At 44.8% G+C, this 19394-nt stretch overlaps 1 protein-coding gene across 1 annotated transcript in view; it reads left to right on the top strand.

Moving 5' to 3' along the window:
• AGBL1 (ATP/GTP binding protein like 1) overlaps positions 1-19394 on the top strand; it is a 582976-nt gene that overhangs the window by 162897 nt on the left and 400685 nt on the right. The window contains exon 6 of the mRNA XM_032391919.1: positions 8236-8273. Coding sequence (XP_032247810.1) covers positions 8236-8273 — 38 coding nt within the window. The remainder of the gene's footprint in view (positions 1-8235; positions 8274-19394) is intronic.

Below are 19394 nucleotides of genomic sequence, written 5' to 3'. Positions count from 1 at the left end.
TACTTTTCAAAAAATAGAGTAGCCAGAGAAACCCTAAAACATGTTAGATCATTTGCTCAAAATCCTGTAGGGAATGCTTTGCTCAGAGAGAAGTGAAGGCCTTTGCCATGCTTTCCAGGCCCTGCATGAATGGTCCCCATTCCTCCCCTCAGCTCCAGCTCCCCTCTTTGGCTCCAGAAGTCCTGTCCAGCATGCTCTTCCTTGAACAAATCAGCCTGTTGTCATTCAGAGCATCTGAACAGGCTCCTTCTGATATTTGTATGGCAACTTCCTTTCCTCCTTTACGTCTTTGTTCAGAGATGTTGCCTTCACTAGGAGGCCTATTTTAGACAGTCTCTTAGATCTTAATCCATACTGGCACATCTGATGTCTTTACCCTGTTTTTACTTTTCCTCTTTTTCCCTTAGCATTTATCACATTTTAGAAAACAAATGTAATGTATTATTCAAAAATATATTATCTATTAACTATTTTTTTCACACTAACTCAACCCTTTTGAGTGCAAAAATTTTTGCTTTATCCATTTATCCCAGCACATAGTAGGTGCTCAATAAATATCTGTTGGATGAATGAATAGCATATATAAAGCTCCTGGGCCAGAGCCTAATTTTTGGAAAATGTTCAACGAATATTTGATGGTGCTCTCTATTCAAATACTATTACATGGTGGGGGTAGAATAATGCAAAACGAAAGTTTCCTGTTTTCTGGAGTTTGCAGACTGGAAGAGGAGACAGACATTAATAAAATAATCACACAACTGAGTGAATAATCACAAATCAAATTGTGCAATGAGAAAAGGGGGGAAAAGGATAAACACACTGATAAAGAACCTGGGCCTAGACTAGCGGTCAGGGAAGCCTTCCCAGAGGAGGTGAGAACCAAATTAGGATTTGAAGGATGAGGTATGAGCTACAGGTGAAGGAAGAGGGAAGGTCCAGAGCCTTTTAGGCTGTGGCATTAGCAAGGACAAAGGATAAGTGATGGGAACATGTTCCAAGGCTTGGCAAAGGGCCAAAGGGGCAGAAATACAGACCGTACAAGAGAGTGATGTGAGACAAGGCTGGGTGGAGGGGTGGCATCAGCCAGACTTGGTAGATCCTCCTGGACCATGTTTCAGATTTGGATTTTCATCCAAGAGCAAGATTGGGTGTGGGTTAGCAATGTGAGGGTACCCTAACCAGATATTCTTGAGAAGATCCCCCTAGTTGCAGCTTGAAGAACAATTTGAAGGGGGCCTAGAGTGGATATGGATAGATTTGTTCTGGAGTTATGGCAGTAGTTAGGGGAGAGATATTCAGGTGATTTTCATTTATTCCATTTCTTTATGCTTAACTGTATTTTCTAATTTTTCTAAAATGATCATGCAACCCATTTGCATTTTTATTATGCAGGAAATTAAACTGTAAATTTCAACCAAGGGCTAATAACTCTAGAAACCCTAGACATTAAATTTCTCAGTGAGGTCCTAGACCCCCATGCACTTGGACTAGGGTGGAAACAACAGAAATCAAAAGGAATGGACAACTTAAGAATACTCTAGACATCAAAATGGGGGAGTTTGAGAGTGTGCCCACATGTAGGTGGTAAGGTCAGGTAGGTGAGGAAGATGCATGCTCAGTTTCTCAGAAAGTAGTATTCTATTCTCTGGAAAGGGGAGGACTAGGGACGGTCATGGCTTGGTGAGGAGACTATTAGGATCCTGGTATCTGAATGCTAAAGATTGCAAGAAGCTTTGTGTGCTGTGTGGAACTGAAGATACTGTCCATCCCATGATCCCCATCTCCTGGTATTCTGCTCCCCTTGAGTGTGGGTGAGACCTGGGACTTGCTTCTAACCAATAGAATATGAGAAAAGTGAGGGCATGTTTGTCCTGTGATTATGTTGTGTTATGTAAGACTCTGTCTTGTTTACACACTCACTATGGTAACTTCCTATTGATGAAGAAAGTGGTCATGATGCGGAAGCCCACATTGCAAGGAGCGGTGAGTGGTGTTTAGAAATTGCAGGTAGCCTCTAGAAGCTGAGAATGGTCTTCAGCCAACAGACAACAAGAAACCAGGGGCCTCAGGGCTATTGCTGCAATGAAATGATACTGCTCACAGCCCGTTTGAGTGGGGAAACAGACACTTCCCCAGTGGAGCCTTCAGATGGAGACTCAGCCCTGGCCAAGTTTCCATCTGATTACAGCCTATAAGACCATAAACAGAGAATTTAGCTAAGCCATGGATGCCTGCCCCATGGAAACTGTATGATAATAAGTGAGTGCTGTTTGAAACTGCTAAGTTTGTGGTAATTTATTATACAACAATATAGATAAACAATTTCTAGATCTAGGCCGTCTGAGTTACAGAATATTTCACTTCCAAGAGAGAATTTGGTCATTTTGTTCCTCCATGTACTGGGAATGGGGATTCATTTTTCTCTAGGGACCTCTCCTGACTGGCAAATGACAATCCTGCAGGCTCACCATCTGCAAACACATAGAGATGAACCTTCATTTCCTCACTTAGTTCTGTCAGTGATGCCATTCAAGTCCATATTATGTTTCAGGAACTGGGGTAGATTTTAATTTAATTTGACTTAATTTAATCTCTGCTTTCTCTCACTCTTCACACTGTCCCATAGGTTAGATCTTATTATACCCACTTTGCAGATGTGGAAACTGAGATTTGAGGCAATCAAGTAAGCCCAGAACCCAAGACCACAAAAGTGGCAGCTCCAAGCTTCAAACCCAAGCCCTGTAATTCCTCACTCAGCAGCTCAGCTCTGGCATTCACAGACCTCTGTGGCTTGCTACCAATAGAGTTCTCTGTCCTTGTCACCATGACTACCTCTGAACATCAAAATCCACTCAAGCTTCAGCTAAATGGTTAGAACCCTAAGGCAAGCACTGGACTCAAGCTGAAAAAGTGTTTGTTTCATTGGCCCCGTGACACATTAATCCTATGATGTGACCTCATACCCGTCACGTAACTGACCTCTTGAACTGTAACAGTCCTTATTTAAATGATGAAGAAATTGGGGTGCCTGGGTGGCTCAGTCAATTAAGCATCTGCCTTTGGCTCAGGTCATGATCCCAGGGTTGGTTCGAGCCCCTCATTGGGCTCCCTGCTTAGCCGGGAGTCTGCTTCTTCCTCTGCCCACCCCCTACCCCCTGCTCATGCTCTCTCTCTCTCTCAAATAAATATAAAAATAAAAATAAATAAATGATGAAGAAATTGAACTACGAGCTATCTTAGACTCTTTCTAGAACTATGTTGAATGCAGAGAGATCACTAGATCTCTAGGGCACTAGATCTAGAGTCTGACAGATGTAGACTTGTATCTCAGCACTGCCTCTTGCTAGCTATGGGAACATGGAACTTTACCCTTCGTGAGTGTCACTGTTTCCGTTGTAAAACAGGACTGGTGATTTCACCATCTGGTGTTCCCGTGAAGATTAACTGTGATGTGTAATCATGTACGTAGGACACTTAGCACAGGGCTTGGCATTTATATGGGCTCCCCAAAGAGTGGTGACAAATTACTGAAGACTAGTATGAAGGCTCTTAAAATTTATTTCTACTTGAAGAAGTAAATTAAATTCTTAAAATTCTGTGGCTTTTTGCTCAATTCGTGATAAAAGAATATTTATGAATTTCCCAGTGGTTTAAGTTTAGCTTTTTTCTGAGGAGAAGTGTGGAAGTGACCTCTGACCGCTAGCATCTTGACTGAGTTATCCCACCCCCTTGTGAAAATGGATAGGGTGAAGGCTTGCCACTTTGCCTTTGGATAGTGTTGTAGTTTTCTTGGAGCAGGATGTTCTGTAAAAATCTATTACATAACCCATTCAGTGACGTACAGTGAAGGAACATTGATGGAGGAGGACGTTTTGGCATTTCTACTTTCAACCCCACATGGACATCCCAATGGGGAGTGCAAACAACATGGGGTGATGGTATGGGTTTAAACTTTGAGAAAATAAGTCCTCTCAAAAAGTCCTCTTCTATAGAATCAGAGGAATTACTGGAGCCGTGGGTGCTGAGTGTCCACACGCATTGGGAGGCAGTCCGAAACCCCAAAGACACTAATTTTGGGGCCCCAGTTCACCTACTCCATGCAGTGGGCTTGGTTTCTTAGAGTAGAAGTAACTGAGTATTATCTAACTCATTTAGACTTTAGCTGCTTAAATTTTTTGCTTTTTTTTTTTATGTATAGCCACCAGTTGACAAAGTAGATAACCTCATTTCTGATGGGTTTTACATTCTTAGTTACACCAACAGAGCAGAAGAGAAGCAGAGAGATATGCTCATACAGTGGACCAGAACTCTAGACATTTGCCCACCAGATAGACCAAAAATGCAGAGCCTCGGAGTGACATTCACATTAGTGGTTTGGTGCCTGGATCCCACCACCATCTGGGAGATCAAATACTTTGTGTTTGCTCATCAGTTCATTAGTTGATTCCAGACGTTTGTTCTTTGTTCAGATCTTATATGGACACTATACATTAAACAGCATTTTTTAAAAAATTGGATAATTAGTGTTTTTATTACTGAGTTGTAAGGATTCTTTATATATTATGACTACAAGGTTTTTATCAGATATATGATGTGCAAATATTTCCTCTCATTCTGTGGACTATCTTTTCACTTTTGGCTGGTTATCATTTTCAGGACAGAAGTTTTAAAATTTTGGCATACTCCAATTTACCTAATTTTCTCTTCTTTCTTGTGCTTTTGGTGTTTTTTTATTATTTTAATTTTTAAAAAATTAACATATAATGTATTATTTGTTTCAGGGGTACAGGTCTGTGATTCATCAGTATTACACAATTCACAGCGTAAACAACATTTTTATAAGCTTTTTTTAAAAAAGGAAAACATTTACATCACATTCCCAGTATGCACACAGGTGTGTATGTGCATTGAAATAAAAGTTTCTCAGATCACGGCTGACCTTCCCTACATGAAACAGCTCTGATCTATTTTATTCCAGTTGATACAATTTCATTAACAAAATTAGGCAAAACCTATTAGATTGATTTTACAATCAACTACTGGGTCACAACTTGCAGTCCAAAAAACACTGTGCCTAGAAAATCTAGAGAACTTTTTGTTTCAAAGCAGAACCCCCTCACCCCCTCTCCTCCTACCTCCTTGACCGCACATTCTCTGAGACCTTTAGCATAGATGCTTTGGGGGCCAACCCTGTACTCTGTTCCTGATGCGTTTCTTCATAGATATTACCTGTTCTCGTGGCTTCATTATGATCATTGTTACTGTAGTGACTCCTGAGGATATATCCCCAGCTCCAGATCTCTCTAGAATTCTGTATCTGTGCTTCTAGCATGATTCTGAAAAGTTCCATGTAGCTCTGTGCCCATCATCTTGAGATCAGCATGTCCCAGATCAAAATGATTATCTTCTCTAAACACCTCAGTTTCCTTCCTTGGGTGATTAATGGCTTTCTTCTTCTCCCATTTACCCTGACTAAACATTTCAGGCCATCACTGACTGTTTATTTTGCTCTTCACAACTAGTCTGTCATCAAATCTTGTGAACTTTGCTTACAACCTTCACCTCGCTTTTCCATCCTTGCTACCATACCCCTTTGATTAAAAAAAAAAAAAAGTGACTTATTACCTAAGGACTTGAATCTGACCTCTTTAGAACACTGGGTCTCAAACCTTATCTGCTAATGGCACCCCACACTGCACGATGTATTGATCCCCAATTAGGAGCTGAAAAGAAAGAAGTCTTTTCTCGTTACTCAGGAATCAGCCTCACCTCTTTGACTAATATGACATTTGCCGTGTGTTTCCTGCCATATAATGTGACTGTTTGGATTCATAGTTATTTGTTATGCTGTTATGCCATTAGGTATCTTCTAGAGGGTTTGGATCTGGGACTCACCTTGAATCTTCTCAACATCAGAGAGTAACCAAGCCATACTGACGGTGTCCTCTAAACCAATTATTCTCCAACATCCATGTGCATATGAATTATCTGCTGGAATAAAAGTTCTGATTCAGCAGGCCAGGGATGGGACTTAAGAGTCTATGCTTCTGCTTGGCTCCTGGGAAACTGTGAAGGTGCTGGTGGGAGCCCCATGCTTTGAGTAGCCAGGCTGCAAGCTTTCCTTCAACCCGTCTTTCTCCTTTCTCCCTCCATGCCACCATTTTATCTGTTGCCCTTGTCACCTCATGTCCTCCTGACTGGTCTGCCTGCTGCCTGCCCCTCCCCACCTCTCATGTGTCCCTCGTAAAACTATGATCTAATGGATCATTACCTCTGCAGTGAACTCCCCAAAACAGAAGTGCCGTGCAAATCAGAAATGCAGGGTCACCTAACAGACCTGGCCTGTGGTCTAGGACGAAGCTGGGTACTTTGCTTGGAAGATCCTCATTCTTTCTTTTCATGCTTCCTTCTCTTCTGACCCCCTTGATGTGGCTACTGTACTACCCCCCACACTCCCAGGACTGATTTTCCTTTTGCACCAGCCCAACCCAGGCCCTACGCGCTGTGACTCCTAGATTTGGCACACTGCCTTGGGGTTCCCAGTAACACTTTCCACGTGTTTCTTTTTTTTGTTGTTGTTTTTTAAAGATTTATTTATTTGAGAGAGAGAGAGAGAACACAAGCAGGGGGAGGGGCAGTGGGAGAGGGAGAAGCAGACTCCCCGCTGAGCAGGGAGCCCGATGCGGGACTCGATCCCAGGACCCTGAGATCATGACCTGAGCCAAAGGCAGATGCTTAACCGAATGAGTCACCCAGGCGCCCTTCAATGTGTTCCTTCTTAAATCCACGGTTACCAGATTATGTGGGGTTACAGAAGAGAGGGGCTGAAGAAGCCAAAAGGTGATTAGAAGAAAACATGATTGGGAAGGATAAATGACATGACCCATCAGTGACAATTAGCCTCACCTTCTTGCTGACTGCCCTGTGGTTGTGCTGGTCTCTCGGAGCTGGGGGTCCCCCCTGCCATGGATTTGCCCTGGGGCTGGTGAGTCCCAGACCACTGATACCATAGGATTCCTCTGTCGGTTGTGGGAAGCCATGATGTCTAAGTGCTAGATTTTTATTTTATTTTATTTTAGTTTAACTCATTATCTTTATTTTTACTGCCGGCTCTATTGCTCAGTATTAGATAATATATTGCAAAGAGGAGTGTCTTTGATCAAGCAGGCAGAGGCCAGGGCAGGGCTAGTGTGGGAGACTCAGGAGAATAACAGGTGTGCAGGAAGCAGAGGTGGGAAGTGGGGTTCCTGGGTGGGGGTCCCACTCTGTCTAATGTCTGAAATCTTGGAAGGGTGACCCAGCCTCGTTGACCTGTTCCCCCAATCCTCAGGGTTGGGAGGGAGTATGGGGAAGCAGATCACTCTTTAACAGGCCTTAAGGATAAGTTACTAGGACTGTGCAGAATACTCCTTTTCTTAAAAAAAAAAAAAAAAAAAGGCAAACAGGCAACAAACTCTCCCTCCCAGAATCACGCCATTGTGTGTTTAACCTTGAAGTTTCCTTCTGTCCAGAAAGTGGGTCTTTGTGTGACCTTCACAGGCTCAGGGCACAGACTAAAGGGTCACTAAGACATGGGCCAAAGGCATTTTTATTCTTATCTGCCTCCCACTGCTGCAAAGGTTGTGAAATTCTTCCATGGAAGAAAACAATGAATTTGGCAGAAATTCTTCCATGGAAGAAAACAATGAATTTGGCAGAAAAATCATGACATAACCGTTTTCCCCTCTAAGGAACCAGCATTGCTTTCCAGCGTGTGAATGTTTTCCCGTGTGTCCCCAGGGCCATGAGTGTTTTAAGAAGTTTTCACTGCAATGCTGCCTTCACTCAGCCTTCACGTCCCACCCCCTCCCAGCCCATCCTCCAGAGTCGCCAGGGTTCCCGAGTATAAACCAAGAGACTGACAAGAGCCCTGGCAGGGATGAACAACAGAAATACAAGGAGCATAGTGTAAGGAAGGTGGTGGAAGGTGGGAGGCAGGATGGGGAGGGGAAGGTATTTTCAGCAGCAGTGGGGACTCCTGAGACCCATTTTCAAGACAGACACTTTGCTTGGAGCAATTTTCTGCATTTATGCCTCTTTAATGGTCAGTGGTGCAATCAATAGAACGCCTGCTCCCTGGTTAATAATGGGGCTGTTGGGTGGCAGCAATATTGGAGCCTGCTGGCTTTGGGATCCATGGGCTAACAAAAAGACCATTGAACATTGACTTTTTCACTTTTCTTTCTCTTTCCCCAGGGCAGCCACCGAAGTTCTGGCAGCATTGCTGAAATCCAGTAAGCACCTCTTTTGAAAAGTGGTTATTTCTTTCCCCTCTGAGTTCAGTGAAAGATGCTCTCTGTATCTCCATGGCTCATTTTCAGCCTGGAAGGCAATAGAGCCATTCCTGGGTCTTCAGGGTGAGATGGAGAATATTATGGCTGTTCCATGCACAAGGCTGCAATGAGAGAGTTAGTATCTGTCCATGTGGGCATGCTTGTGCATAGTGCCGTCAAGGCAATTTATTCTAAAGGGAGTGTGTTGTCTTCTGCAGCCCCGAGGAACTCTCCAGGTCCTTCGAACAGGGCCAGTGGGCCCTTAAGCATTGTTGGAATAAAGTCCCGTTTCCATTAGGATTGTCCTGTAGAAGAAAAGGTGATGGCACTGGGTGGGTGGGAAGTAGGACTCTTGCCTTTGCTTCTGATCCCAGTTCATGACTCTGTATTCTCGGGCAGGTGGGGTGTTGGGAGTCGCTTGGACAGTGTAGATTCTAATAACAAATTTATATTAAAAAGTTGGCTCTCTTCTCAGTTACTTGAGTGATTGCAAAAGAATAGCTCTGGGGGTCTGAATAATTTGAAGATTTTTTTTTTTTTTTTTTTTTTTTTGCCTAGTAGCCCTGGTCTAATTACATTGGGAGTCAGTTTCATGTGTGCAATATATTAGAAGGCACTATGCACTTGGGAGTGAAGAAGTCTTAGTGTAATGTTTTTATTTTTTCCCCTCCTTACCTCTTCATCTATTTTAATTTGGCGCCTTGGAAACCCATTCCTTCAATTGTGATATTTGTTTCTCTATAGGGAGCCCGAGGCCTGTGGGTAATAGGTGAACTTTAATAAAACTTATAAATAAATAAATAAAAATAAAAACACCTTTTCCCCCCAACCATAGATCTCTGTCAACTCTCGGCACAGAGAAAGCCATATCACTTAGCACTTCCTTTTGTAGGCTGAAGAAAAAAAAAGAAATTAAAGCTTGAATTCGCTTGGTCAGTTGGAACCCTGTACAGTACGCAGGCACGAGTGTTCGCGGCGCTCTGTCCTGCAGGTGGAATGGAGGTGTTTCGCAGCAGGCTGGCATCATGTTCTTGTTATTTACCTACCTGCTGCAGCAACTCGTGATGATACCAGGTGCTTGGTGCTGGAAGAGTTCTGGGATTGCGGGAAGTAAGGGAGCTGAGAGGGGCCGGGGGAACCAGCCCAGTCTAGGTGGGGGAGGCCTCCGTGTCTCACAGGAAGAGAGCCCTGAGAAAGGCTGACGTCCTTTTCTACACACACACACACACCCTTCTCAGCCTGTAGGCTTAGAGTCGAGTGTCCCGAGGCACAGTGTACCTACCATGTGTAGAAATCTGAAAGCAGGCACATGCCCGTTATTAACTATTTCCATACGGGGCACCAGGCATGGACCCAGGGGAAACCAAAAAGCAGTGACAATATACCGACTAATTCAGGCTTAGAACATGTAGCCAGGTTTTCAAAACGCTGGCTGTCCTTAGCAAAGTGAGCATGCTGTGCTAGCGGATCAACTTTAAAAAAGTTTCTCACTTCTACTTTGCCTTCAGAGCTCAGGTCAGACCTTTTCTCTAGAAAAACTTGCCCTGGGGTGCCTGGGTGGCTTAGTCGGTTGAGCGGCCGACTCTAGATTTTGGCTCAGGACATGATCTCGGGGTCCTGGGATCGAGCCTTGGGTTGGGCTCTGCACTCAATGGGGAGCCTGCTTGAGGATTTCTTTCCCTCTCCCTCTGCCCCTCCCCTTGCTCTCATTCTCTGTCTCTCTAAAATCAATAAATGAATCTTAAAAAAAAGTACTTTTGCAGGCAAGGGTCATCTTTGTGGATCGCTGAATTATTTGCATCAGCACAATGAAAAGCTTGAAATAAATTTGTGGACTAAACATTAAAACGAATGAATGATTTCTGAATGAATATATATGAATGAATAAAATGAATGAATGATACTTATATGTATGAAAATTACCGCCCTCTACTACCTGAACCCAAAAACCCACACATAGAACCAATGATCTTAACATTTGTGGTTCTAATGTCTATTTAACTATATTAATAGACTATTGGGGAACTGATAGCCTGCTATCCTCTGCATATAAAACATGTTTTATTGTCCCACTAGAAGGGTATATGGGGTTATTTGCTAATTCTGCTTAGCTGTCTGCACAGACTTTTGTCTGTATCTTAGGTTCTTTGTAACATGACAGAGTTGGATGAAAGGTTCTCTACTATGCTTTCGATCACTGAATACTCCACCTTAATATACATCAGGGTTTCTGAACCTTGACACTCTTGCATGGTGGACGGGATAATTCTTAGTTGTTGAGGCCTGTTCTGTGCATTTCAGAATGTTTAGCAGCATCCCTCGCCTTGACTTACCAGATGCCAGTAGCACTCCCAGTTAAAAAGAACAAAATTGTCTATAGACACCACCAAATGTGCCCTGGGAGGTCAAAATTGCCTCCTATTGAAAATCACTGATGTAGATTGGACCAACCCAAAGGTTGAAGACCTTTCAAGGTTTCAGATGACCTCTCCCCAAATATTTTATTGGTATCTCATAGAAATGCTCTTTTTGCACAACTGATCTGAAATTCCCCAGCGTTGGTGCCATTCCTGTGAGTTTAAAAGAGGTAAAAATATGGATGGCGGAACGTCACTTCTGGACATGCAGAAATTCCTTGGGAAGTAGCAGGTCCTACAGATCTAGAGGATCTTAGAACAAGGAGGGCAAATAGGTTCCATTACAAGTGCCAACTCCCACATGTGGGTGGAAGGATTCTGAGATCATATTTGAGCTCAGCAGGAAAGGTATTTAAAATAGCCAAGTCTGTCGTGGATCTGGGGAGGAGCAGTAACAGAGCACCAGGTAGTCGCCATCGTTGTTCTACCAGCATAACCAAAGTATCGCGTGGCCTGGAGGGTCTGGGTAGGGATGGCACCACTCCACATAGGCTGGGGTTGCTGTGGGGCAGGTGTATGTCATGGAATTTTCTAGTTGCTTCGTACTGTCTTCACACATAGTTAAGACCTGACATGGAGTGTCTGTCAGTTTGGATCCCGGGTGGGTTTGTTTTCAGCTGGACCTAAATTCAAGAAGTCAGTTTCTGCCTAAAATTGAAACCCTTACCATCTGGCAGTGGATATCTGGGAATGTTTATGTGAACCTTTAGTTCCTAAACACATAATCCTTTTGGCTAGTGATCAGTCTGGTCTTGATGCTTGCTTGTCGTATAAAAGTTGGCACTGTAACGTATCTCTGTAACTGCTTCACAAAGGAAGGGCATTCCTCAGTCGAAATAAAGCTGGAAGGACCTGGCTTACTACCTTGGGGGCAGCCAGTGCTTCTGTGGCAATAAACTTGGGTGGGCTTGGCCATCTGAGGCCAGTAAGGTCCTCTCTGTGCCTAATGGGTATAGAGACGAGCTGGAGGCAGTGCCCACCAGTATCAGGGAAAGGAGGACTGAGGATCTGCTTGCCCACCTTAGCAACAAAAAGAGAGGGAAGGAGCCCATGGGTTGCAGAGGACACTTGTTATGCTGCCTCCGTTCTCTCTTCCCTCCCGTAGCTACTACACGAGAAGCCATGTAGGATAGGTGGATGGCGAGAAGAGGGAAATGAACCAGAAGACACCTCTTGTCTCTTTCCCTTCCTGAGCGATAGCAGGCAAAATAAGCTTGGACGTCCCAGACTGCTATTCCAATTGTCTCCGCAATTTAGGATGCCAAAAATGAAGTCATTGCCCATTCAAGGGACCTTTTTGTAGGTGCAGGGGCTAGAAAGGTCTAATCCAAATCCCATACCTTTCATGGCATCCATTTCTCCGCTCTACTCACAGGTGCACAAACCCTACTTCAATTTCCCTGTACGGAAAGTGTTGCCCTTTGATGCATCAGCCGACGCAAAAACTCTTAGCTTTTCATTACCAAAACTTAATAAAGGCTTTGATTAAGATATAGTGCTTCTAGTGCAGGCAATTTTTTTTTTCCTCTAATAAACCCAAGCAACATATTGTCCTTTGTCTCTCTCCATCTCATGGATTTCCTCCCATCTGCCTTTCCCTCCTCCTGTACCTCTGTGTTTCTTTTTACCTCATCCTCTTCTCCTTTTCTCACTGTCCACTCCCTCCCCTCCCCCTGCCCCACCTCTCCCTCTCTCTTTTCGCTCCATAACACCCCTTCCATGAGCATTAGGTATAAATGCAGGGTTGAAAAATTGCACAGCCCTTGGAAGCGGCACTTGAATGAGTGTGTGGCATCCTGCCTGCCTGATTTGTACTTGCCCCAGTGATGAATCTTCAGGTAACGCCTTGGTATTAACCTTGCTGCCCAGATTTAAAGGTCACATTCCCACTATAAGGAATCCCCTGCAACCCCTTCTGGTTCAGGCCCCAAATCTCAAGAAGAAGAGGATGGTTTTACTTCAGACTACTCTCCAACTTAAGAATTAGCATTTAGAGGAGTCTGGAAGTTTGCAGACTGTGAGGGCGTGGGGAGGGTGCTGGAAATAGGGAAGTAAGTTAATAAAGGAAGGGAGATGAGGTGGAGGGAGGGAGAGATGCGAGGGAGCTAATGGGAGGCTTGGCAGGAAGATGAGACTTCATCACTAGTCTTCCTAGTTAATGCTCTGGCTGGCTGGCTGGCTGGCTCCTGGGACGGGCCTCAGCCTGTTGCGCTGGGTGTGTGGGAAGGGAGGGCCTTCTGGTGCCCAGGGGCCTGATCCTGTAGAGACATCCTCATGCTCTCAGCGAGGCCTGGCTGTCAGCAGGGCAGTGACGGGAGGGTATTATGGCCAGACAGTTGCTTTGCTGCAAAATGTCAAAGAATGAGCCATTTTTTGAGATGCACCCGCCTAAGGCTTTTGTAGGACTTGTAGGAGCTCTGAAGAGTTCTCAGAATGACAGTCTATGTTTTAGGATGGTTGGCATTATGATTCCTGTGATCTTACGGTGATAGACAAGGAGCCGGGGATCACCACAGCCTTGGTGGGACTCACATGTGCCATCTGGGTTCCTGTGGGGCCTGTCCTCATGTGTTGTGCCCACATAGTGTGATTTCCTCTTCTGTTACCAGGTGAGGGCCATGGGGTCAGACAGTCAGAGCTGGAAAAGACCTTGGGGGTTGTTTTAGTGCAGTGGTATTCAAACTTTTTTTTTCTTTTTTTTTGTAGAGAGCTCAGAGCCCTGTCTGTCCATTTCTACTGATTTTCCCCCAAGATGGCCTCACAGACACATTCACAAAAATATAGGGCCCCTGAGAATCCGGAAGACTATTGATCTTTTAGAAAAAATGGAAATATACTTGACATATAACATTGTGTAAATGTAATAATGCACATTGACTTGGTACCTTTATGTATTATAATTGTCATTATAGCAATACTTTGTACCTCTGTCATGTCACATAATTATCCATTCTTTTTAGTGGTTGGAATAATTAAGATAAAATCTTCTAGCAAGTTTGGCGGTTATGACACAGTGTTGTAGTCTATATCCCAGAAAACTATTGGCATTATCCACCCCCCATCTCCTCATTTCCACATGGGGAAACTGAAGACCAGAGAGAGGGGTGACCCTCCCCCCACCCAGATCTCTGAGACTTTGAAAGTTTCTTATCCAGATGACACTTACTCCTTTTTCAGGTCTAGCACAAATACCTCTGTCTGGGGTTTTTCTGAATACTACCCAGCCCCACCTCTGCCCGGCATTAGCCTTTTTATAGAATCTTATATTTTACACCTCTAAGAACTAACCATACTGTAATCAATGATTCCTGTATCTTTGCATATGTGTATGTGTGTATGCATTTTTACTACTGGGTATAGCTCCATGAGGGCTGGGGTCCCTACTGTCTCCCCCATACTTCGCATTGGGCTGTGCCCAGAGCTGGTAACACATTAATGGAGGAAGGATTCTAGTTCCTTGAGATTTAAGTCTCATTCATTTATTTTCAATATACCTTAGTGAAGAGGCCAGCCCAATTCCTGTTCCTGGAAAGAATCAAATTGTGGTGTGATTATACACTCAGTGTCTCTTCTTCCGCCATATCTTTTGGAGAAGCATGCGGTATATTTCTGTGACAAACCAAAAATCTGCTTCAAATGATATTGACAGATCTTTGCATTTGTCACCCTGGGATGGACTGCTGCAATCGACTTTGTATGAATGCAGAATAACAAGCTACATCCATCACACTGCTGGGTTGAAATGACAACACAGAGATCTACAGTTTATTGAGTTCTTAGTGTGTCAACCACTATATATACATTTAGCCTATCAAGCAGGGGTTATAATCCCCATTTTATAGGCATAAGACCTGAGGTTTGGGAAGCGTGTGTAATGCACACTGCTTGTGGGCTGGCCCGCCATGCCAGTCTCGATGCTGGGGCCTGAGCCTTGTGCATTCCAAGAAGAGAATAATGAGGATCGGCTCATTTAGCCCAAAGAGGACAAGACCAAAAGCTGAAAGGAAGCTACATAAATATTTTCTAAGTATCTGAAGGATTTTTTTTGGGGGGGGGGCAGGAGCATCTGCCATTTAGTTGAGAAAAGAGCAGTGCATGGTCCATTCCATATAAGCATCGGAATGGGACCTGCTAAGAGGTGCCCAACACAGCAGCATGGCCGTGCAAGGGACCAGAGTCTCTGCTGCGAGGCTGAGCATCAGGACGAATCTGATGAACGATGGGGTGAGGGAGAGGAAGGGAACCTGGACAGGAAGAATCACAGACTCCCATTATGTCATTCTGCGTTCAACTTGGCACATTGGTTTTTTTTTTTCTTTTTACCCCCCTTGGCTCAAAGTTCAGAACTCCCTGACAAATATTTCTGTCTTTTGCACAAGTACATAAAATATTTTTAAGGTTTAAGCTGAAAGGATACCACCTCTCCCCCTTGCTCCCCTCCCTTGCCCCCTGGGTCAAACTCCTCCCAAGCTGGGTGGGCGGACAGGGACTGGCCAGATGGCGGCGTGTGTAATTCCTCTTCTTGCCACGTGGTGGTGCTGTTCTTTTAGTTATCTTGGCTGCAGCAGCGGTGGACTATTTATTTTCAGTGAGTAATTTGTTTATCAGGAGGTTATTTTAATCTAATTTTGGCCATATTTGCTATTCCACACTATCTGTACTTCCCAGCGTTAGCAGCTTGCATGTCTTGAAGGAAATTAGCTGAAGATGGTCTCAGAGGCATTTGCTCAGCCGTTATTTAGGGGAGTTGGGAGGAGGCAGGGTGAGTGGAGCTCTGGGTTGGAAAAGCCTCTGGAATTTGTTGCATCCCCAGTGATGTGAGCATGATTGAGCAGGACTTATGGAGGGCGGGGAGCATCCCCAGCAGCTTTTTTGAGGGCTGCCTCTGGTGAGCAGCAACAAATCTTGCAGTTACCTTTCCCCATCTCCCTCACGCCCTTCTGATAACCTGTCTCTTCCTTGCTTTTGCTGCCAAGGCCAAAGGCACCACTTAAGGGAAATGCCTGCCTGCCTTCTCACGGCCCACAAGCATCCCTCATCCACTTAATAATATGTTTCTTGAACGTTCACTGCCGCCCCTGCAGGACCTAGAAAGCAGGGTGGGGTGTGGGAAGAGAATTACGGTTTGTTAGAGTACCTTCAAGGAACAGCGATCATGACTATTGATTACAGAGCCCCAACACTTGCCAGGTACCTTACATGCCCATTTTACATACAAGGAAGGTATAGCAAGAAAGGTTTACGAATTTTCCCAAGGTCCCCAACAAGGTCAGCAGAGAGCTAGGATTTGAACCCGGTTATGACTGTCTCTAAAGCAGAAAGCCTTCATATTTCAGAGGTGATCTGCGCCCTCCACATGGAGCTGGGGAAACCTGGACTCTGCTTTCCGATGCCCTGTGTGCTCTTAAATTACTTCTTCATCGTTGTACTTGACTTTAGCTTGGCTTTGCAAAAATGGGAGGGCTCCACAAGATGAGTAGTTTGAGGATGCCTCAGTAGAAGATTCCTTTTCAAAAAAATAAATAAATAAAATGAGGAAATGACACATCTTAAACACATAAAATGGAAGCAGAAGTGGGAGATCCCAATGAATGATGGCCTGGTCTCTCCCTCACTACCCCCTCTTTCCCTGGCTGGCTGGCTGACTTACTTTATTTATTTATTTGTGTTTATTATTGAAGTATAGTTGCCATACACTGTTCTATTAGTTTCAGATGCACAACATAGTGATTCCAGAATTCTGTACATCATGCAGTGCTCACCACCGTAAAGGTAGTCACCATCTGTCACCATCCAACATTATTACAATATTATTGATTATATTCCCTATGCTCTACTTTAATCCCCATGACTAACTTATTGTGTAACTCCCTTCAGTAGCTCTTGATTGCCTCTGAGAAATGTCCATGGAAGTTCTTTGGGGCTTAAAGGAATCAAGTTTGAAAACCTCTGAAATAAATATTCACAGGACACTCTCAGAGCTCCGTCTGCTGTCTGAGATCGCGGTTTAAAGATGTGTGGACACGTCCTTCAGGCAGTTTGAAGAGTGTGCTCGTTTTTACTATGCGGTGGTCATAAGGAAGGGCTAGTGGGACACAGGGAGTGATCCAAAATGTTGTGTTCATTAGTGAGCCCTAGTCGAGGAACTTTTAAGTCTTTTGGTGTTAAGAGACTTAATTAAACAACTGAACCAAGTCTGATTAAATGGGGAGTTTCAGCAGCCAGTGGAGATTATCATGGTTGGTAGTATGGGCAGGATGGTGAACCACCCTCCCAAGATGGCCAGGCGTCTTTGGAGTCACCCCACACTGCATCTAACAGAGCTGTGGACGGTGGTGTTGGGTTTTTCCTGCTGGACGCAAAAGTGTTGGCACATAAAATATTGTTGTAATGAGAGTTGTAATGAGAGTGGAACCAGTCCTGGTTCTTACACCCATGCAGGATACTGTATTTTAAGCAGGTGGTCCTGTACTCTGGTAGTCGTGTAAGACTAGGTCCTTATCCAGAGCCTTCTCTCTGGCTTGATTATCTGCCTGTAGGTTTGGGCCATGGTGTTCCTTTGCCAACAGTGTGAAGGCCTCCTCGGGGTGGCTCAGGGTCATGTATGAAGGGTGTGTGTTTGCTAAAAGCTCAAACCTCTTACTGTCCGAGAGGGTAAGACATGGTGGAGAATAGTGTTTGCCTCGTGGTCTCAAAGCTGGCTCTCAGGAGACTGTGGATTCCAATCAGGGCCTCTCGACGTGCCTTGCTTAAGGACCGTGCTGAAACCACCTCACTTGTAAGGCAGGGAACACGATACCCTCCAAGGAGAATTGGTAAGATTTAAACAAGGTGCTGTACATGTAGTGGGAGTATAACGCTAGATCTTAGTAAATCTCTATAAAGATCATCTCTCACTTTCCTATCACCACCATTTGGAAAATCCTGGGAGTTTCAGGAACTGGTCCTATAAAGCTTGTTGCAATGTAAATTCATCATTCTTACATCTCCCTGAGTGTTGAATAATACATAGCTGTTTTCAGCCTCTGTGTTCCCTCTAGAAGCTTTTTCTGTAAAAGGAATAAGTACATCGTTGGATGCAGCATCGTTGAATGAACTGGCCTGTTCAGTTGACCCACATACCCTCATTTCGTTTCCAGTCTAGGGAATCAGGGGGTTAACATCCAGGATTGCTGAGCTCTAAATGTTTTAGATTTTAGAACTCGTATCATCCTGGCGTAATGAATGACTGGCTGTGGATTGACAAAGATAAAGTATCGCAGAGATTTAAAGAGATAGACAGAAAGATAAACATCTCCCCACTCTGAAGGGGCACAGGAGCCCCATCACATTCGGGATCGACTGTACAATTATTTGTTTATGCCGAGGTGTGAGTCAGGTGTTTCCTACAGACATCTGATATTAGCAGTTTACAAAGCACCTTTTCATATATTATCCTATTTAATCTTCATGGTAGTCCTTGCAAGACAGGTAAATATTTAACTATTGTATAGCAGTGGTTCTCAGCGGGAGCGATTTTGTCCCAGAGGAGACATTTAGCGAGGTCTGAAGATGGTTTTGGTGGCTACATCTGCAGAGGTGGGGCTGTTCCTGGCATCTAGTGGGCTGAGGCCAGAATGTTGCTGAACCTCCTCCAGTGCACAGGACAGCCCCCCTCTCCCCAGGAAATAATACTTTCCAGCCCCAAAAGGCAACAGCGCAAGGTTGAGAAACTGTTCTGTAGAGAAAACTTCGGGGCCCAATGGGTTTGACTTACTTGCCCAAGATTTCATATCCTTTGCCTAAACAAAATCCTTTGCAGAACCGCTGCATGTACATGGTCGACAGTGGTGGCAACGAGGGTTAGAGACCCCGCTTAGCCTCTCCCTTAGCCCCTCCCCCAATCTTAGGGGCGCACAGCATGGCAACCACTGACCCCATACCGTGCGTCCCAGAGAACACCAGACCCCTCCTGGCGTCCCCAGACTTTCGGATTTCCCTGAAGCCATTGCTTTTTTTTTTTTTTTTTTGAGTAGGGGATGATGACAGCCTCCCAGTTGTGCTTTAAGTAAGTGTTGGGCCGTGGAGGGAGCTGGAAGCATAGGGGCCACGTAGGAGGCTACTGTGGGCACGGTCTGGGTGGTAGGAGAGAGGACCGGATTGGCCAGAGCGCAGCCAGCCAGGAGCGCGGAGGCACACGCTCCCCGCCTTCCTCCAGCGCCCCCTCCAGGCCCGGAGGCATACTGCAGCATGAGCCTGTCGGCATGTGGTGTTTGCCGCACTTTGCAGGTGCATTTCCCCGCGGTCCGCGCTGCTAGTCTGTTCCCAGCCAGAAGCAGGCGACGCCGCCGACAGACCAGTGTCTCTCGTATCAGTCGATGAGGAAAGGCAGTGGGGAAGGTCGCAGCTTTCTCCTTCCTGGTGTAAGTCCTGGCTTTCTTCTTCAAGTGTCATCTGATGAGTTGGCAGTGGGTAGACAGTCAAACCAGGAAAGTTTTCTGCAGGGACACCTGCCATGATGAGTGTCCAAGTGGTGGAGGTCACGCATTCTGATCCCTGCCCTCCTTTTCAATAATTTCCTACTGTTCTCCTTCAATTTTTTCACCTGGCTTTAGTTGCAGGCTTTTTATTTGTACTCACCTACTTTGGGCTTTTCCACTTGCTGTGCTCTCAAGATTTCTAGAAT

Source organism: Phoca vitulina, unplaced genomic scaffold (assembly GCF_004348235.1).
Source record: "Phoca vitulina isolate PV1807 unplaced genomic scaffold, GSC_HSeal_1.0 scaffold65, whole genome shotgun sequence".
Lineage (NCBI taxonomy): Eukaryota > Metazoa > Chordata > Mammalia > Carnivora > Phocidae > Phoca > Phoca vitulina.
Note: the sequence above shows the minus strand (reverse complement) of the source record. Positions and strands in the feature narration are given on the sequence as shown.